The following is a 19634-nucleotide window of genomic DNA, read 5'->3' on the forward strand; positions in this document are numbered from 1 at the left end:
ACTTAAAATGTTTGGAAATAGACGTGGGGTGAGAGTGGCTAATTATTGGGAATATAAGGAACAGTGTGGCATTGTAGATAAATTTGGTTGAAAGGTGTTTGTTTAGAGTCATGTATGTCACTGATTAACACTAAAAATGTAAGTAAGTTCTTGCATGAACTAGTACAAATGTACAATGCTGGTACAATTAATAATAGAGTGGTATGAGGGAGAAAATTTCCTATTGCAAGCTACAAACTATGGTTAACAACAATTCCTTAAAATTCTTTCATCAATAGTAACTGGTGTACCACATCAACACTAGAGGTGAATAACGGGGAGAGATGTTTTGGGTTTTCTTTTTGTGTGTCTATCTGATTATTATTATTATTATTTTTTTTTTTTGAGCAGTGAAAATGTTCTAAAATTGAGCATGATGATTGCACAACTAAGTGATGATACTGGAAATATTGATTGCATACTTTAGATGGAATATATGATGTGACTATATCTCAATAAAATCTGCAAAAAAAAAGCTTAAGAATAAAAATTTTAAGTTACTGAGATTAAATCTGAAGACTACTCCACCACCTCTCCAAAAAACAAAGAAAAGAACATGATCTCTGATAATGAGTATCTGAATAGACATTTCCTATTTGAGTGATTGAATTATAGTATGTTAGAAAAAGAAAGAGAGAGAGAGAAAGAAAACAGTAATATCTTAAAATTGCAAATCATAGCAATGATTTGTAAAAATGTTGGCTTCATTTTGGTTAATTTAACAATATTCGTTGGATATATTACACTAAAAATAATGGTATTAAGATAGTAAATGGTTGGCAGAGATATGATTTTTGAGAAAAGTCTTAAAATGTCTCTTTTTAAAAGAATAGTTTCCTAAGTTTTCAAGTCATAAACATGCAAAAATGGTTAAATTTAACTTTCTTGTCTGTTTCCAGTTCACTCATTAGAGTATAGTAGAGGAATATGCAGAAGTGAATGTTCTTACCTAAACAAAGAAATTGGGGATAGCAGCCTTAGAACTCCGGTTTCCATGTATCAGATGTGGATTGCAGGATCACCAGGGCTTCAAATTGTTGTCTGCCCTATTGCTCCTAAAAAAAAAAAAAAAAGTAAGTAAGAACAGGCACTAGGGCATTCCTAAAGATCTTTTTTCTTTGCCACTAACCCTACGCAAGAAGGAGGAATTAGCCTTGAAATCAGATCTCTTTAGTCTCTGCATATAATTTTAAGCAAGAAAGACAAAAAATGTAGGATTTTCAAACAACAGCAGAGGGCAGTATGCACTCATGCCTGAACCATCTCCAGGCTCAAAAAGTTTCAAGTTTGGATGTGTCACTGTGGCAGAAAACTATGACATATGCCCTAAAGTTTGCAATGCTTGGCTTAAATTCTTATTTTCTAAGTTGTTTCTCTTAAAGGAAAAAAAAAAAAAATACTGACCTGATCCCTAGTCATCTTTTTTTTTTTTTTTCCTTTCCTTTTAAAGAAGCAATGAATGTATGCCACCACAAAATTTAGCAGGCTCTAATAGCAGGGTAGTTAATCTGAGTGGAGTACGTGGCACGTGAGCCATTTACATTTCAGTTCAAATTTCACTATATTTGTTTCTATTTTTTCTCATATATATCCTTCTCCCTGATCAAAATAAAACAAAAAACTAAAAGAGACAAATTTCATTATGATTCCTTTGTCTACGAAATACGGAGGGAAATATATTCCATCAGGGACCAAAATTCCTAACTTTGCAACAGGAAACGCTCTCTTTCTTTCCAAAGGGTTGCCGTTGTTACTGTTGTTGAAACTCAAAGGTTCGGCTACTGACACCTGAGATCCAGTTGGGAAGGAAAAGAAAACAAACACTGAGTTCCCCTGTCTTTTCCTATAGGAAGTCCAAAGTGCAGTTGGTACCAAGGCCTCAGTGCCCTAATTCACCCGAAAGGCGGGGGAGGGGACAAGTGGGTGCAAGTTTAGGGCTGAATTCACCCTGGACTGCAAGGACCCGGCTTTGCAGACGGAGGCGGAACAGGAAGAACCTGGTTTAGATTCTGTCGGATCACCCAGTACAGCAGCTCCTTCTCCTTTCTTGGAAAGACAAGAGGCAGGAAATGGTTAAAGCAAATCTGCGCCTTGCATTCCCAGACAGGCTTTGCTTAATCCTTCCTCCTCGCTCTAACAGACCCCCACCCTCCGCCTTTCTTTTATTTCTCTCGATCCCCTTACCCCTGAGTTATTACTAGCATAACAACCTAACGGTCTTCCCTAGGCCCAGCCACCAAAATTATTTATCTGCAAACCTGACCCCACCCCTATCTATTCTGCGGCTGCCTTTTGCTGTTATTGCTCTGACGCCGGCCAAGATTTGACTAAAAAAGAAAAAAGAAAAAAAGAAAAAAAAAAAAAAAAAAAAAAACGTGGTGAGGATCACCCCCCTCCTCAGCGCCTCCGCCTCCTCGGGCTCCCACACCGGACCGCCCACGACCCTCCGGGAGGCTGGAGTGATTAGCGTTCCGAGCAGCCAGTTGGAGGCCTGGAAAGCTGGAGGGTGCTCCCGGTAGAAGTGCCAGGCGGGGCTGCTTCAGCTCGGGCCCAATGGGGCTGGGGCGAGGGAGGGGCAGTAGGTGACAGAACTGGGAGCTAGGGGGAGTCCGGGAGAACTAAAGTGCAGGGATCAATAAGTGGCGAGCAAAGTTTCTGAGTCCAGCTCCGGCTTGCGATCCTCCCTCTCCCTCTGTTGCTGTTTCGGCGACGCGTTCTGTGTGTGTGCGTGAGTGTGTGTGCGTGCGTCTGTGTAGTGGGGAAGGGGCGGGGAGAGTGTGAGGGACCAGCCGGAGGATGAGGGGGGTCGCTGAGCTCCAGCTCCACATCGGTGCAACCTTCAGCCCCGGCAGGCAAGAGAGAGAGCGCTGACAGGCGCGGTCCAGAACTGCTGCGGGCGCCTGCACAAGCCAGCGCCGACTTCCCCGCCTCCACCGCGGACGGGGAAGGAGAAAGAGGGAACCACCATCCCCTGGCCCAAACAAAAATCCTTGTGGATTACAAAGTGAAACTGACACAGGACAATAAAACAAAGATAACGAGGGCAGGGACAAGCCGCACTAGAGGGGGCTTCTGACTGGGTCTCCCGAGAACGACTCCCTTGGCATGGTGAGGGGAGAGGACTGGGAGACTGTGCGCTGCTCCTGCCCGACCCCCGCGAGACCGAAAAAGAAAGGGAGACCTGCGCTCGCTTTGGATGTACAAATAATGGGTCTGCAAGCGCTCGGGCAGAGGTGAAAAATGCCGAGGAGTGCTGGCTGTTGCCTGCGCCCCACGAAGGGCTCGAAGCCGCAGCAGGGGCGTTGGCGGCGGCGGCCGCTTGAGGAGAAGGGACTGAGCTGAGCGCTCCTGGGTGCCGGAGCCCCAGTGAGAACAGGAACGCTTGGAACTCAGTTCGCGAGCTGCCAGCGCTCAGACGCCGCCGCCTGGGCCTCCACGGTCTCGGCTGTAGCCTCGTTGGAGGGGCATTGCAGCCTTGCTCTTGAGGAGTGGGGACTGGAGAAAATCCCTCTTCTCCAGCTTTTGGGAAAGGAATTCGATTCTCCCGGTTCTCACCACCACCTCATTGCGTGCAGTTGTACTTCCACACATCACTATCGACATTTTCGTCTTCTTTTAAGTTTCTTCGCGGTGGGTAAGTTCTAAAGTTTCTGAAGACTTTTTTTTTTTTTTTTTTTTTTTTTTTTTTTTTTTTGCAATGATTCCTCGTTTATCTTAACTACAGGCAAGCTCTTCCAATTCATATCCATTCGGGCGAAAAAGCTCAGACTTTCTGGATTCAAAAGCAAAGCAAAGCAAAGTGGGGGAAATCTAGGAGGTCTGAGAAACTTCCTGGGAACTCTTCAGCGTGCAGGAGTGTCCCGCGGGATGCCCTGCCGCTTTTCGCTAGGGTATCTCTCTCTGGCACCACGCGTCCAACCGGCTACCTGGAGACTTTCGCTGATGCGACTCACTTTTGCTGGAGTGGTTATTCTTTGAAATAGCAGAGCTATCAGACCGAGCAGTCTGCTGAATTTTTTACTGGGTCTCCTTTATCCCTATAGATATCATTCCGTTTACTTCACCCCTTCTCTTCAACATACTGTTCCTGGGAGCCAGGATCATGGACTTGGCAGCAGACAGGCCTTCTGCCCGTCCGTGGCTCCCGCTGCCCACTCTATCAGTATTTCAGCTCCTTCGCGTCCTTTGGCTGCTGTCACTTCTCCCAGGGTCGGCAAGGGTCCGCGCGGCCGAGCAGCGCCAGGTGTTCCAAGTGTTGGAAGAGCAACCCCCCGGCACGCTGGTGGGCACCATCCAGACGCGCCCAGGATTCACCTACAGGCTCAGCGAAAGCCACGCCCTGTTTGCCATCAACAGTAGCACCGGAACCCTGTACACCACCGCCACTATCGACCGCGAGAGCCTGCCCAGCGACGTGATCAACCTGGTGGTCCTTTCCAGCGCTCCCACCTACCCCACAGAGGTGCGAGTTTTGGTGCGGGACCTCAATGACAACGCCCCTGTCTTCCCCGACCCTTCAATCGTGGTCACTTTCAAGGAGGACAGCAGTAGCGGGCGCCAAGTCATCTTGGACACGGCAACCGACTCGGACATCGGCTCCAACGGCGTGGACCACCGCTCCTACCGCATCATCCAGGGCAACGAGGCGGGCCGCTTCCGCCTGGACATCACCCTGAACCCCAGCGGCGAGGGCGCGTTCCTGCACTTGGTGTCCAAGGGCGGGCTGGACCGGGAGGCCACGCCGCAGTACCAGCTCTTGGTGGAGGTGGAGGATAAGGGCGAGCCGAAGCGGCGGGGCTACCTTCAGGTAAACGTGACTGTGCAAGACATTAATGACAATCCCCCGGTTTTTGGCAGTTCCCACTACCAGGCGGGGGTGCCTGAGGACGCAGCCGTGGGCTCTAGCGTCCTCCAGGTGGCGGCGGCGGACGCGGATGAGGGCACCAATGCGGACATTCTCTATCGCCTGCAGGACGAGGGGACCCCCTTCCAGATGGACCCCGAAACGGGGCTTATCACAGTGCGAGAGCCCCTGGACTTCGAGGCCCGGCGCCAGTACTCCCTTACGGTGCAAGCAACGGACCGAGGCGTGCCTTCCCTCACAGGAAGGGCCGAGGCACTGATCCAGCTACTGGACGTGAACGACAATGACCCTGTGGTGAAGTTTCGCTATTTTCCCGCCACTTCGCGCTACGCCTCGGTGGATGAGAACGCTCAGGTGGGCACGGTGGTGGCTCTGCTCACCGTGACCGACGCAGACTCCCCAGCAGCCAACGGGAACATCTCCGTGCAGATTCTCGGGGGCAATGAGCAGCGCCACTTTGAGGTGCAGAGCAGCAAAGTGCCGAACCTGAGTCTCATCAAAGTGGCCAGCGCCCTGGACCGCGAGCGCATCCCTTCCTACAACCTCACTGTTTCAGTCTCTGATAACTACGGGGCGCCCCCTGCCGCCGCGGTCCAGAGCCGCTCTTCTGTGGCAAGCCTGGTGATTTTCGTCAATGACATCAATGACCACCCTCCAGTCTTTGCACAGCAAGTGTACAGAGTGAACCTGAGCGAGGAGGCACCCCCGGGAAGCTATGTGAGCGGGGTGTCTGCCACTGACGGTGACTCTGGTCTCAATGCTAACCTGCGTTACAGCATCGTCTCTGGCAATGGGCTAGGCTGGTTCCATATCAGTGAACATAGTGGCTTGGTGACCACTGGGGCTTCTGGGGGCCTGGACCGTGAGCTTGCTTCCCAGATTGTCCTGAATATCAGTGCCCGGGACCAAGGGGTGCACCCCAAGGTCTCCTATGCCCAGCTTGTGGTAACCCTCCTGGATGTGAATGATGAGAAACCAGTATTTAGCCAGCCAGAAGGATATGCTGTGTCTGTGGTGGAGAATGCCCCCACAGGGACAGAGCTACTAGTGCTCCGGGCAACTGATGGGGACCTGGGTGACAATGGGACAGTGCGCTTCTCTCTACAAGAGTCTGAGACTGACCAGAGATCCTTCCGCCTGGATCCGGTGTCTGGGAGGTTGAGTACTATAGCCTCCTTGGACAGAGAGGAGCAAGCTTTCTACTCCTTGTTGGTCCTGGCCACAGATCTGGGCTCCCCTCCCCAGTCATCAGTAGCTAGCATTAATGTGAGTCTCCTGGATATGAATGATAATAGCCCTGTGTTTTACCCAGTCCAATACTTTGCCCATATTCAGGAGAATGAGCCTGGTGGTAGCTACATCACCACAGTGTCTGCCACTGACCCAGACTTGGGTCCCAATGGAACTGTCAAATATAGTATATCAGCTGGGGACAGGTCTCGGTTTCAAATCAATGCTCAGAGTGGGGTTATTTCTACAAGAATGGCCCTGGACAGAGAAGAAAAAACAGCTTACCAATTGCAAATAGTAGCGACTGATGGTGGCAATTTACAATCTCCCAACCAGGCAATAGTGACCATCACTGTATTGGACACCCAAGACAACCCACCTGTATTCAGCCAGGCTGCCTACAGTTTCGTGGTCTTTGAAAATGTGGCTCTGGGATATCATGTGGGTAGTGTGTCTGCATCCACCATGGATCTCAATTCCAACATCAGTTATCTCATTACTAGTGGGGATCAGAAAGGTATGTTTGCCATCAACCCAGTCACCGGGCAGCTTACCACGGTAAGTGTGATTGACAGAGAAGAGCAATCTTTTTATCAGCTGAAAGTAGTGGCCAGTGGGGGCACAGTGACTGGAGACACTGTGGTTAACATAACAGTTAAGGATTTGAATGACAACTCTCCCCATTTCCTTCAGGCTGTAGAGAATGTGAATGTGGTGGAGAATTGGCAGGCAGGTCACAGTATTTTCCAAGCCAAAGCTGTGGATCCTGATGAAGGTGTCAATGGCATGGTACTCTATAGCCTGAAGCAAAACTCCAGGAACTTATTTACTATCAATGAAAAGAATGGTAATATTAGTCTGTTAGGGCCTTTGGATGTTCATGCTGGTTCCTATCAGATAGAGATCTTGGCTTCTGATATGGGTGTTCCACAGCTCTCCTCTAGTTTCATCTTAACAGTGTATGTCCATGATGTAAACGACAACCCACCAGTGTTTGACCAACTTTCTTATGAGGTCACCCTGTCTGAGACAGAACCTGTGAATTCTCGATTCTTTAAAGTGCAAGCTTCTGATAAGGATTCAGGAGCAAATGGTGAAATTGCATACAGCATTGCTGAAGGAAATACAGGGGATGCTTTTGGCATATTCCCAGATGGTCAACTGTATATAAAAAGTGAACTGGACCGTGAACTTCAAGAGAGATATGTTTTATTGGTTGTTGCTTCTGACAGAGCAGTGGAACCTCTTAGTGCTACTGTGAATGTTACTGTAATTTTGGAAGACGTAAATGATAACAGACCTCTTTTTAATAGTACCAATTACACGTTTTACTTTGAAGAGGAGCAGAGAGCTGGGTCATTTGTGGGTAAAGTAAGTGCTATGGATAAAGACTTTGGGCCAAATGGAGAAATAAGGTACTCTTTTGAAGTGGTGCAGCCAGATTTTGAGTTGCATGCTATTAGTGGAGAAATTACAAATACTCATCAGTTTGACAGGGAGTCTCTTATGAGGCGGAGAGGGACTGCAGTGTTTAGCTTTACAGTTACAGCAACAGATCAGGGGCTCCCTCAGCCTCTCAAGGATCAGGCCACTGTACATGTTTACATGAAGGATATAAATGACAATGCTCCCAAATTTTTAAAAGACTTTTACCAAGCTACAATATCAGAATCAGCATCCAATCTGACACAAGTTTTAAGAGTATCTGCCTCAGATGTTGATGAAGGTAATAATGGACTTATTCACTATTCTGTAATAAAAGGAAATGAAGAAAGACAGTTTGCTATAGACAGTACCTCTGGTCAGGTGACTCTAATTGGTAAATTAGACTATGAAGCAACACCTGCATATTCCCTGGTCATTCAAGCAGTGGATTCAGGGACAATATCCCTCAATTCAACATGTACCTTAAATATTGATATTTTAGATGAAAATGACAATACTCCTTCTTTCCCTAAATCAACATTATTTGTTGATGTTTTGGAAAATATGAGAATTGGTGAACTGGTGTCCTCTGTTACTGCAACTGATTCAGATTCGGGTGACAATGCTGATTTGCATTACACTATTACTGGGACCAACAACCATGGAACTTTTAGCATTAGCCCCAACACTGGGAGTATTTTTCTCGCCAAAAAATTGGACTTTGAAACACAGTCTTTGTATAAATTAAATATAACAGCAAAAGACCAAGGAAGGCCCCCTCGTTCATCTACAATGTCAGTGGTTGTACATGTGAGGGACTTTAATGACAATCCTCCTAGCTTTCCTCCTGGGGATATTTTCAAGTCTATCGTTGAGAACATTCCCATTGGTACATCTGTTATTTCAGTGACCGCACATGACCCCGATGCAGACATTAACGGGCAACTATCTTACACGATCATTCAACAGATGCCAAGAGGCAACCACTTTGGTATAGATGAAGTCAAAGGAACTATCTACACTAATGCTGAAATAGATCGGGAATTTGCTAATCTCTTTGAGTTAACTGTAAAAGCCAATGATCAAGCTGTGCCTATAGAAACTAGACGGCATGCTTTGAAAAACGTGACCATTTTGGTGACAGACCTCAATGACAATGTTCCAATGTTTATATCACAAAACGCCCTTGCTGCAGACCCTTCAGCTGTTATTGGTTCTGTTCTGACTACAATTATGGCTGCTGACCCAGATGAAGGTGCTAATGGAGAGGTGGAGTATGAGATCATCAATGGGGACACAAACACCTTTATTGTGGATCGTTATAGTGGGGACTTGAGAGTGGCTTCTGCCCTGGTGCCTTCACAGCTGATCTACAATCTCATAGTTTCAGCCACAGACCTTGGCCCTGAAAGGAGGAAATCAACAACTGAACTGACAGTCATTCTTCAGGGCTTGGACGGACCTGTTTTTACTCAACCCAAATATATTACTATTCTGAAGGAAGGAGAACCCATTGGCACCAATGTAATATCAATAGAAGCAGCTAGCCCTAGAGGATCCGAAGCCCCAGTGGAGTATTATATTGTGTCAGTTCGCTGTGAAGAAAAAACTGTTGGACGTCTCTTTACTATTGGACGACATACCGGCATAATTCAGACTGCAGCCATTCTGGACCGAGAGGAAGGAGCATGCCTTTACCTGGTGGACGTCTATGCCATAGAAAAATCAACTGCTTTTCCCAGAACCCAGAGAGCAGAGGTAATGATTTTGCAGTCCTTTGTTAATTATTTCATGATTCCCTTTTTAGAAGGATCCTTCTCTTTTTATTTACTACCTGTAATTATGTACCTTTATTATTTATTGCTAATTTTGCAAAGGGGAGCACATAAAAATGTTCTGTCACAAAAACTAACAAGGAATTACATAAAATATAGCTTTGATCCCGGTCAAAATCAAACAGTAAGCATTTTTTTTTCACTTTGTATTTCAGAAATGCAAAAAAACATATTCTGTTTATATGAGGTGAATCACTGTACTAACTAAACATATCTCTGTAAGGAAGTCTGGTAGAGGATGGGCAGTTTCAGAGTTAAGAAATCTCTACTCCAGAATACAGAACTTTTGTAAAAGTCAACATTATATCATAGATTTTTGTGGGGGAGTGGTGTCGGAGGATGGACTCAGGGCAGTATTAACTTTCACATCCTCAGCAGTCTTGGCAGTTTCTTTATAGACAGTGACTAATTTTAATGTGCTGAGCCAAGCTTGGGGAGATTCCTGATTTCATCTGCCTTCATATTTCAGACTCTGTCTTCTGCCTCTGGGCAATCCTTTCTCTTCCCCCTTGTACGAAAGCATGTAATGTGCTGTGAATGATTAGGGAGCAGAGGCTGTTTCTTGAGACCCAACTGGGCTGCTCAATGCCATGGTGGAGGTACACGTTGTTCTGTCTGCTGGTGGAGAAGAAATTCATGTTTCATAGCATAAGCCAAAAGCATTCCAAGTCTGGCTTTCCCTGGGGTATATTTTAGGCTGTTACCTCCATGTACCATTGATATATTTTACATTGAACTACTTCCAATGTTGTTTTGATAACCAACTTGAGACGATATGGCTATACTCCGAAAAAATCTTGTTTGCCATTTTCTAAGTTCTTTCTCTCCCTCCCCTCTCCTCACAAAGACATTCTAGTGTCACTCAGCCAAAAACACAAAATATCAAATGTGGTTTGTGATACTTGGCAGTGGCCCAGACACAACATGCTTGTGAAATTGAGGCTTATGTATTTGTTTTCTTGCTTTCCTTTTCGTTTTGGGGAAGTAGGAGATTCTCTTCATTTAAAAATGTTCATTTATTACTACTATTTTGAATCCACAGTGATATTCAAAAAAATAATAGCTAGCTATGTTTGCTTTATGAGGATATTATCATTTTTAAATGGAATTCAACTTGATTTTACATCCACAGCCCTGAAGGGACGTCTAGGCCAAATGTCCTCTTTTACCTAATATTATTTTTTTAAGATCTTAACATGAGTCTTATATGTCGAGCTATTTGGTTTAACTCAGACCATGACTTACATGAAATTTTATCTTGATTTGGAGTTATCCTTCCCTCAAACCACCCCCTGTCTCTACCTCCCTTTTCTGAAAATATTTCTTAGATGAAAAGATTTGATTCTTTGAAAACCAAAGTGTTTAGTGAACACAGGCAATTAAGTCATTCCAAAATGTCGATGAATTTACTAAACTGCAAATCAAATTGTTGTTGGTTCTTTTGTTGAATGCATTGCATTTTATTAGAACACTGTGGAGGAGAATAAACATCTCTTGTCGTCATTAGATTTATTTTGTCATGTTATTTACTCAATAGATATGAAACAATCAGTTTACTTAGATTTATTAAATAGTGCTAGCACTACAATAGTCATGGGATTAAAAACAATAATCTTTTTTTAGTATTAGGGTATGATACATCTGTTACTTTTTTAAAATCAAGTAACATCAGTTTGAGAAATTATCATTCATAGTCACTGTACTCTATTTAAAAATCAGGGGAAAATTCAATATGATTTTCTTAAAAAAAAAAAAAAAAACAGTTTACTAGGATATCTTCTGAGAACAAAAGTGCTGAAATTGTAAACCAAGTTTAAGTTTCCAAGTTCTTACCACTCCTAAAATTAAAAGCAAATGTATTTCTCCAAAGAATATTGAAAGCAGTAGTTGGGAGCTAGAATTTCATGTTATTATTGGTTGTATCTTTCAAGTGTAACCAATGAGGTGCTTTTTTCATTTTGTTCAAATATAATTAATTTGCAATGATTCTGTAAAGTTATAAATTATCTCTGGTTATTAGAGGTGATTTTTTTTTTCTTTTTTTTACAAGTGCGGACTTCGCTGCAATGCATTTTTTTTTCAATTTAATTTATTCATGTATACTGAGAGGAGTCTGGGTTGCTTGCTCAGGTTTCTGGCCAGAGTCATGGCTGATCACATTCCATGGGCAAGCACAGAGAGGGTCAGTGGGTAAAAGAGAAACATTTAAGCTGCATTCTTTTTCTAGCTCTGATACTTGGAACAGAAGACTGAAGACTGTGATCCTGATATTTCCCATTCCAGTGATTTGTCCAGTTGTATACCTTCACTCACCCTTTCTATCATATCCCAAAGTTTGGCATGAAGAGGGGTGTCTTTGAAGGGTAGTTTTTTGGTTACAGCCACATGGTTAACAATCCTTTCATTGTTTGTGTTTGTAGTCTTAGAAGAGGCCTAGCAGTATTGATATGTCAGAATAACTGATATTAACTTTGTAACATTTTCTAGGTTCAACAAACAGTATAGGCACAGTACTTCAAAAGTGTATCTCTGGTAACGTGTTGAAAAGAGGCATACCATTTAAGTTTTGTTACTTTTTTAGCATATTTATGTCTTATACCGTTAAGAACTTGGTTGGACCTCATTAAGGTCAGGGTCTTTGATTGATCTTTGTTATCTCAGGGCTACTAGATTACCTGATGTATGGTGGGTGCTCAGTCCATGTTTGTGGAATGAGATATTGGAAGACTCAAGGCCAGTAAAATGCGTATTCTTATTCTTCAGGAATAAATCAATAGAAAGATGCTGGGAGAAATGGAAGAAGTCAGTAAATTTGATCTTGATCCTTAAAGGCATACCAATCACTGGCTATCAGAATGGTCAGAAAACTAGAAGAGGAAAGTGGAATTTGGGGGGATGGTCTGACATGAAGCTTGAGTTTTAAATAAGAGGAAGCACTGCATATGCACACAGGTAGTCTCCAGGTTGCAGTTCTCAAACTTTTTGGTCTCAGGACCACTCCCTTTACATTCTTAAAAATGATCAGGGATCCCAAGGAGTTTTTTTTTTTTTAAAGATAAGTTTCATTTATTAATATTTACTTGACTTTGATATTATTGATGTTTAAACATTAAAAACTGAGAAAATTTGAAATATTTATTAAATCAATTAACAACATATCAAACCCATGGCACATTTTATTTTATTTAAAAATAATACCCTCCATTTTCCAAAACTTAAAAAAAAAAGTTGCGTGAAAAGAGTGGCATTATTTTATATTCTTGCAACTCTTTGGTTAAGGTATATGAAAAGGATCCATCCTCACACAGATATTTGGAATTGATTGGGGTGGCATATTTTAATATCCTGTTCAGATAATTGTCAATATTTTTTAATATCACACTAGAACTCAACAAGTGGCAGTTTTGTAAAATTTCCTTGCAATGTGGAATCTGAAACCATTGCAGATTCCAACTTTTCATCCTCTGGAAAATAAAAATGCATTGGTCTATCTCATATTTTGAATAGATGTTTTATTAATGCTTAAGGACTGAGAAACACCATGCATTAGTCATTTGGAAAATATTGGTTAACTGAAGTATGCAGATCTTCCTAGTGTAGACATATTTCCTAATACAATTTCAAAATTCACATTCCTCATTTCATCAAGGATCTTATCAGAAAATCTTTATGTAATGAGACTCTGAAGCATGTGGTGATGAATGGAAGTTCTCCAAAATTTGAATTTTCACTTGAAAGCTCAAATTTTATTAGCAATGTATATTGTTGGTTGTTTTCCTCAAAGTGCCAGGAATCCCTTGCTCTTTTAAAAAAATCTGCTAAATCCTCAAGTCTAAAAAATAACATAGTTTCTCTGTCAATTGTTCTTTCAGGTAAAAATGGTAGTCTATAAAAAAAAAAAGTGGCTAGTTCAGCTTGCAACTCAAACAATTGCACACATGCTTTTTGAGATGGCCACAGTGCTTCAGTACAGGGCAGTAGTTCTTTGTGCACATTTTCCTTTTTTTTTTTGGCCTGGAATATTGAAAAAACATTGAGATTTAAAGATCTAGATTTAATAAAATTAATATTTTTACTGATTCTTCAGGTGAGTTTTTCACTTTTTAAGTGAAGTTGGTATTTTATTTTTATTGTGAGTGTGTGGCAGTAAAGAATACAATGGCTGCTAGTAGAGTTTGGAACCACTGCCTTGATTTATGTAGTTTTACCCATCATTGCTTTTGCTGCACTAGTGCAAATGTCAACACAGTGAAAAGGTAAATGATATTTTGCATTCTTAAGAAAATAGTTTTGACTATTTTCTTTGTATGTCAGTTAAAAAAGCAACTAGAAATAACATATTAAATGTGTCTTTAGAATGCTAGGTGAAGGGACTATGATTCATTAAGTAGAAGAAAAGAGTAGAAGTTAACTTATTTCCATACTAGAGTCATTGACATCTGCAAGAGAAATCACACGGACAGTTGTAAGATCATTGCTGGATAATAAGTTTAGAAGTTTTTCTTTCTTCCACAAGATTTAGAATCAGGATTTGTGTGCCTAGGATTAAATGTCTGCATTGGTGTATTGTCTCACAGGCAGAACACAGGCAATAGAGCTGGGCACATAATAATAAACATTATAATTTTAAAAATGTATTGAGTATTTCTGTGTTCATTCATTGTGCTAAGTGCATTTTAATCATTTTATCACTGAAGCCTCACACAACCCTAGTAATATTCCCATTTCTCAGTTGTGGAAACTAAGGCTCACAAAAGTTAAGTAACTTGCTTATGTTCTTCTAGATAGAAAAGAAAGGCACTCCAGACTTGTGTAACTGCAGAATTTGTTCTCACAGCCCCTTTTTCTTTAAAGCAATCTGTGTTCTTAGTTCAACAAAAGGCTCTTTGCTCTGCAGATATGAGCATATATTCAGGCTTTGAAAAATCTTGTTTCTACTTGCCCTATTTGTTGTTAAAATGTCTTTAAAATGAATAATGATGTATTGTCTGAAGTAAGGGGAAACAAGACTGTCACCTGTCTCAATCGGGGCCATCAGGAGATGAAGTATATTCCCAAGGGTTGGTGCAGTGGTAGGAGTGATATGTGGATGTGTTTTGGGAGCAGGGAAGAAGGGGGAGAATGTGGGAGAGGGGTACCCAAGGACAAATGAAGGGCAGAGGTATATGTACTGCTTCTTCCAACCTATAACACTATACAATTTGGAAGCAGTATAAACAGTTTACGAGGGTGGAGATTCCATTTCTGGGTTTTCAATTATCAATCTTATTCTCCTGAGAAATAATGATGGGACTGAAGTGGATGAAATGTGAAGATTGTATTAAAGAGAGGAAAACATATTTTATTGCTTGCTTTGCTTTTGATCTCCAAAGTATTTCTTAAAAAGAACAGAAACAACAATAGGAACAACAACAACATACAAAAAACTATGATTATTTTCCATTTTTTCCCCTTTTGGTATGTTTTTAAACTCATTAAACAAAATGCTATGAATTACAGGGCTCTAAGTTTTCAAGAGCAGTGCAAAAGATTATTGTTGACCTGTCCAGGGTTATTGATGGCCAGTTAAGCTCATGCTGCATATTTTATTAGATCTTCATTATGCATGTGTTGGCCTTGCTGTTTTGGTGATAAATTTCTATAGGCATAATTTATTTCCTGCTGAATTTATTGTTTGTTTCTTTTTTCCCACTTAAAACCCTTTTTTCCCACTTAAAACCCTAATTATTTTATTCTTTTTTATTATAAAAAAATAGTCGAGGCAACTATTTTAGGAATGATTTCAAAAAATACTATGTATTTAGCATTTCGTGGAACCAATTTTTTATTGCTTTGTTTGCAGCTTGCACTCTGTCATCATTAGAATGAAAAACTGTCTTAAAGACTCATTGGTTGTGAGGCTGCTGTGTTAGTGACTTTACAGGACTCCACAGGTCCTGAGGTGAGGCCTCTATTCCAAGAATTGATAAATATAAGGCTCAGTTCTTTACAATACACATAAAAATAGGTAGTGTTCTGAACTAAGAGGCTGTGAGCAGAAATAGGAAAATAATGAGTGGCAAATGATATGGGCCAGGATGAATTAAAATGCCCCTATCAGAGTCCTAAACATAAAGTAGGATAAACATTCTCTAATGCTTTAAGATGTTAACTTATCTGTGATAAGAAGAGCCAATTTTAATAATATCTTAAAGAGGAGAGCATATGGGAAATGCAGGCAAGTGGATTAAAAATCCATTAGACAAATGCTCTTTTAAAACTGCACACATATAACTAAATAATATATATAATTTATTAGATATTTATGTATATATATATGTTCTCTATTCAAAGCCTGCTGGCTTTTCCCTGATGTTACTTCCCTGAGATTAAATTGGGCAATAAAGTCATGAGGATGAAACATAATCCAATTGGCAGATGATTTGTATGTGGTAACCAAGAATTGACCAAAGGAACACTATCTTCTTCAGTTTTTGACATATGTCCATATTTATGAAATGATCGGTGGGTAAAAGTCAAAGAATTCTATGGTTTTAAGGAAATGTTGAGAAACATCTACAAATCATGCTTGACTGTTGGTAGTTGGAAGCAAATGGCATTATTGCTGATTATTTGTTACAGGTCATTTGGCATTTTTGTGAAGTGTTTTATAATTCATGTATTCAAACATGTATAAATTGTTTACATTATGTAAGGAGCTGGTAATCCCTAAGCATTGCCTTGTCTTCACAATAATTTTGGAGGTAAGAATGGTACCTCATCATTTCCCAGTTGAAAATACTGAGGCTCAAGGAGGTTAATGTAACCTAGTAGAAGCAGGATTTGAAGCCAGCAGTCTAACCCCAGAGTCTGTGTGCTTAATCCCAACAGAGTACTGGCAAGTGCTACCTATTATAAAATGGCTAACACTTGCACTCTAGTTGATGTACAGTTTTAAAGCAAAAAGTTGTTTTCATATTTCTATATTTCTTCACACTCGTGATTGAAGAAATATAGGATAAAGTGAAATTTGGGGAAGAACCTCATAGTGGGATTACTTTTGGTCCCTATCAATCTTTATTTAGGTATGCTGGAATAAATGGTTCTATAATCTGTAACTTCTAAATTTTGATTTCTTAAAGCCAAGGGGGTATATGTTTCCATTCTTTCAGCTAATTCCTCATTTATTTTCTTACCTTTGCAGCAAAACTCCTTGAAAGAGTTGCTATTCCCTGCCTTCCTTCTTCTTAGTCTCTGTTTAATCTATTCCCATCTAGCTTGGCTCCTGCTACTCCAAAGAAATTACTTTTACCAAGATTGCTATGGCAGCCACATTGTTACATCCAATGGTCAGTTCTCAGTGCTCACCTATATTATCCACAGGCCGCATTTGACTTTGTTGGTTTCTTTCACTTCCTTGAAATACTTTCTTCATTTGTCTTATAAATCATCGTACTCTCTTTGTATGCTATTTCTTGGATGATTTCGTTTTCAGCCTCCTTTGCCAGCTTCTCTCCTTCTCTCCAAACTCTAAATTAGGTGGACTACCCTAATAATCAGTTCTTGAAATTCTTCTCATTTCAAACTACACTCATTCCCTTAAGTATCTCAATCAATTTTATGATTTTAAATAACATATATACATTGATTACTCCCCAAATTTTGTTTCCAGCCGATAATGCTCTCCTGAACTCAATACTAGCAAAATCATCTGCTTACTCAGTATATTTGACTAGATACTTAATAGAAATTTAAATCAACATTTGCATATATGAGCTCCTGATATCCTTCCCAAAAAACTCATGGTTTATCCTCAGCCATCCTCTTATCAATTTTCTAATCATTCAGGTAAAAAATCTTGGACTATTCTTTGAATTTCTTTCTTTCTCTCCCCTGTATATATTCTGTTAACTAGTCTTGTTGTCTCTCCCTTCAAAATATATCCAAAAACTGATCATTACTTATCACTTCCACTTTTACTTCCACTGTTATCACTTTGATCTACGACATCATCATCCTTCCCTTGGATTATTAATGAAATCCCCTTATTGGGCTCTGACGTCCTTTTCTACTATTCTCCTTCCTCGCTCACTCTGCTTTAGCCACACTGGATTCTTGGTATTCTTAGAACTTGCTAGGCATGCATCTGACTTACGGTTTTTGCTCCTGGCTGTTCCCTCTGCATAGGATACTCTTTTATTTAGGCATCTATTTGGATAATTTCCTCTCATGCTTCAAGTATTTGCTATATCTCACATTCTTCATGAGGCTTATCTTCCTTTACTATCTTATTTATCATTGCAACCACCTCTTCATCTAGCCTGATCCCTATTGCCCTGCTGCAATTTTTCATGGTTTTTCCCCTATAGGATTTACCAACCTCCTTCACCAACTCCTCTCCATCTCCTATATGTTAAATGTTGCAACACCCTGGAAACAGTACCTGAAAGTCTTCTCTTTTCAGTTTACACTCATTCTCTTGAGAAGCACAACAAAATCTCTTGAATTTAAATAGCATATATACATTATTTTATGTACATGTGTGTGTGTGTGTGTGTGTGTGTGTGTGTGTGTATCTGTCTTCCTCCCACTAGAATGAAGTTCCATGAGATCAGGTATATTTATCTGCTCTGTTCACTGATGCACCTCAAGATCCTAGAACATTACTTGCCACATAGTAGGAGCCAGATACATTTTTGTTTAATGATTGAATAAATGAATGAATGGATATATCAATAGGCTTCTCTGTTTCTGTCCTACCTCCTTCTGCCTTTCAGTCTAGTGTTAATATAACTGCCAGAGTGATCCTTAGCATGCAGGTCGGTTCATTTTATTCATTTGCTCAAAACCCATGGCTTCCTATTCCACTCATAGTGAAAGCCAAGTCATTACAATGAACCATAAGGCCCTATGTGACCTACTCTTGTTTGTCACTTTTCTGACCTCTTTTCCTCCTTTCTCCCCTTTTGAGCTGAGTGCTTGCTTCCTAGCCACAGTAAGGTCTCCAGGAACTCTTGCTTCAAGGTCTTTATGCCTGCCCAACTCTATGCCTGGACTACTCGCTTCCTCACTTCTTTCACATCTTTTCTCAAAGTCAGGTTGCAAATTCTTCCTCCCCTAAATGTTCTTTTTCCTCTTTCCTTCTTTTCATTTCTCCTTACTCCTTATCATCACCTGTATGTTACTTCTTTATTTTGTTTATGGTTTGTCTCTCACTCTGTGTTCTATGAGGGGAGGGTTTTAGTCTGTTTCCTGCTGTATGCCCAGCACCTGAAACCAGGCTTGCTCACTGCAGATTCTCAGTAAATATTTCATAAACTAAGGAATTACTGTTGAATATGCTGCCAGTATGCTGCTTATGCATCAGGAGTGCAATCAGTGATGTTTGCTGAAGTAAAGGAGCCATTTTTCATATCGCAAGCCAGATATGAGTAATTTCTTCTGAAATTAGTGAAGCTAGTTAATTAGCCAAAGGCAAATTTTCCTGGATAAAATGACAGTGGCTGCATAACTTGACTGGCTAAGAGTCTTGCAACCCAATCTCCGTAATCTTTAGTGCCTGAAGAACAGAGGTATCATTGATGCTTATTTTATAGATATTTTTGTAAAGTATAACATTTGAGAATATAAATCACAATGTGCACTACACTTTCACTGTATCTTTTCAGTTCCTCAGAACTTATCTAATTTTGCTTTAGAGAGCAACTCTTAAGTTATTGTAAACTATGTTGCTTTTCAGCAATAGGTGAGTGTCTAGACACTTAAAAAATACTGCTTGCAGTACTGATAAGCTTAAGTACTGTCATCCTTTTTATCAAATTTACCATCTTTTCTCAGCATTTAACATCAGTAAGATCAGTAAACTTGATAACTAAGATACAGAAAAGAAAATATTGCTTAACAATCCATTCAGATGGGGTTTAGTAGACAGAGTACATGCTTTTGATTTGGAAGAATCTCAGTTCAAATGTTTTGTCTCAACTACTCATGGAATCTCATTCTCCTTATCTGTAAAATGGGAATGATGCTACCTTTTTCATAGCTCCTTGTGAGGAAAAAAAGAAAGGTACTCAGTAAAGTTTGTTAGGCATTTTAACAAAGTGTTTTAAGTGTTTTAGAATGCTAGACTTCTTTTTTCTTGATTTTCCCCATAAGTCTCTGAGGAGGCAGGATGGGCATTTTTATCTACATTTTAAGTAAAAAGCACAGAGAGTTTCAAAACTTGCGTGTAGTCACAAATCTGGACTAGCATCCAGGATTTT

General features: G+C 40.9%; 1 protein-coding gene across 2 annotated transcripts in view; it reads left to right on the forward strand.

The window, feature by feature from the left end:
- The first annotated feature begins 2755 nt into the window (after window positions 1-2755).
- Window positions 2756-19634, forward strand: part of FAT4 (FAT atypical cadherin 4) — a 174879-nt gene continuing 158000 nt past the window's right edge. For both annotated transcript variants that reach the window (XM_037830619.1, XM_037830620.1), the window contains exons 1-2: window positions 2756-3673; window positions 3764-9316. In XM_037830619.1, coding sequence (XP_037686547.1) covers window positions 4142-9316 — 5175 coding nt within the window. In that variant the 5' untranslated portion in view covers window positions 2756-3673; window positions 3764-4141. The remainder of the gene's footprint in view (window positions 3674-3763; window positions 9317-19634) is intronic.

Source organism: Choloepus didactylus, chromosome 3 (assembly GCF_015220235.1).
Source record: "Choloepus didactylus isolate mChoDid1 chromosome 3, mChoDid1.pri, whole genome shotgun sequence".
Classification (NCBI taxonomy): Eukaryota; Metazoa; Chordata; class Mammalia; order Pilosa; family Megalonychidae; genus Choloepus; species Choloepus didactylus.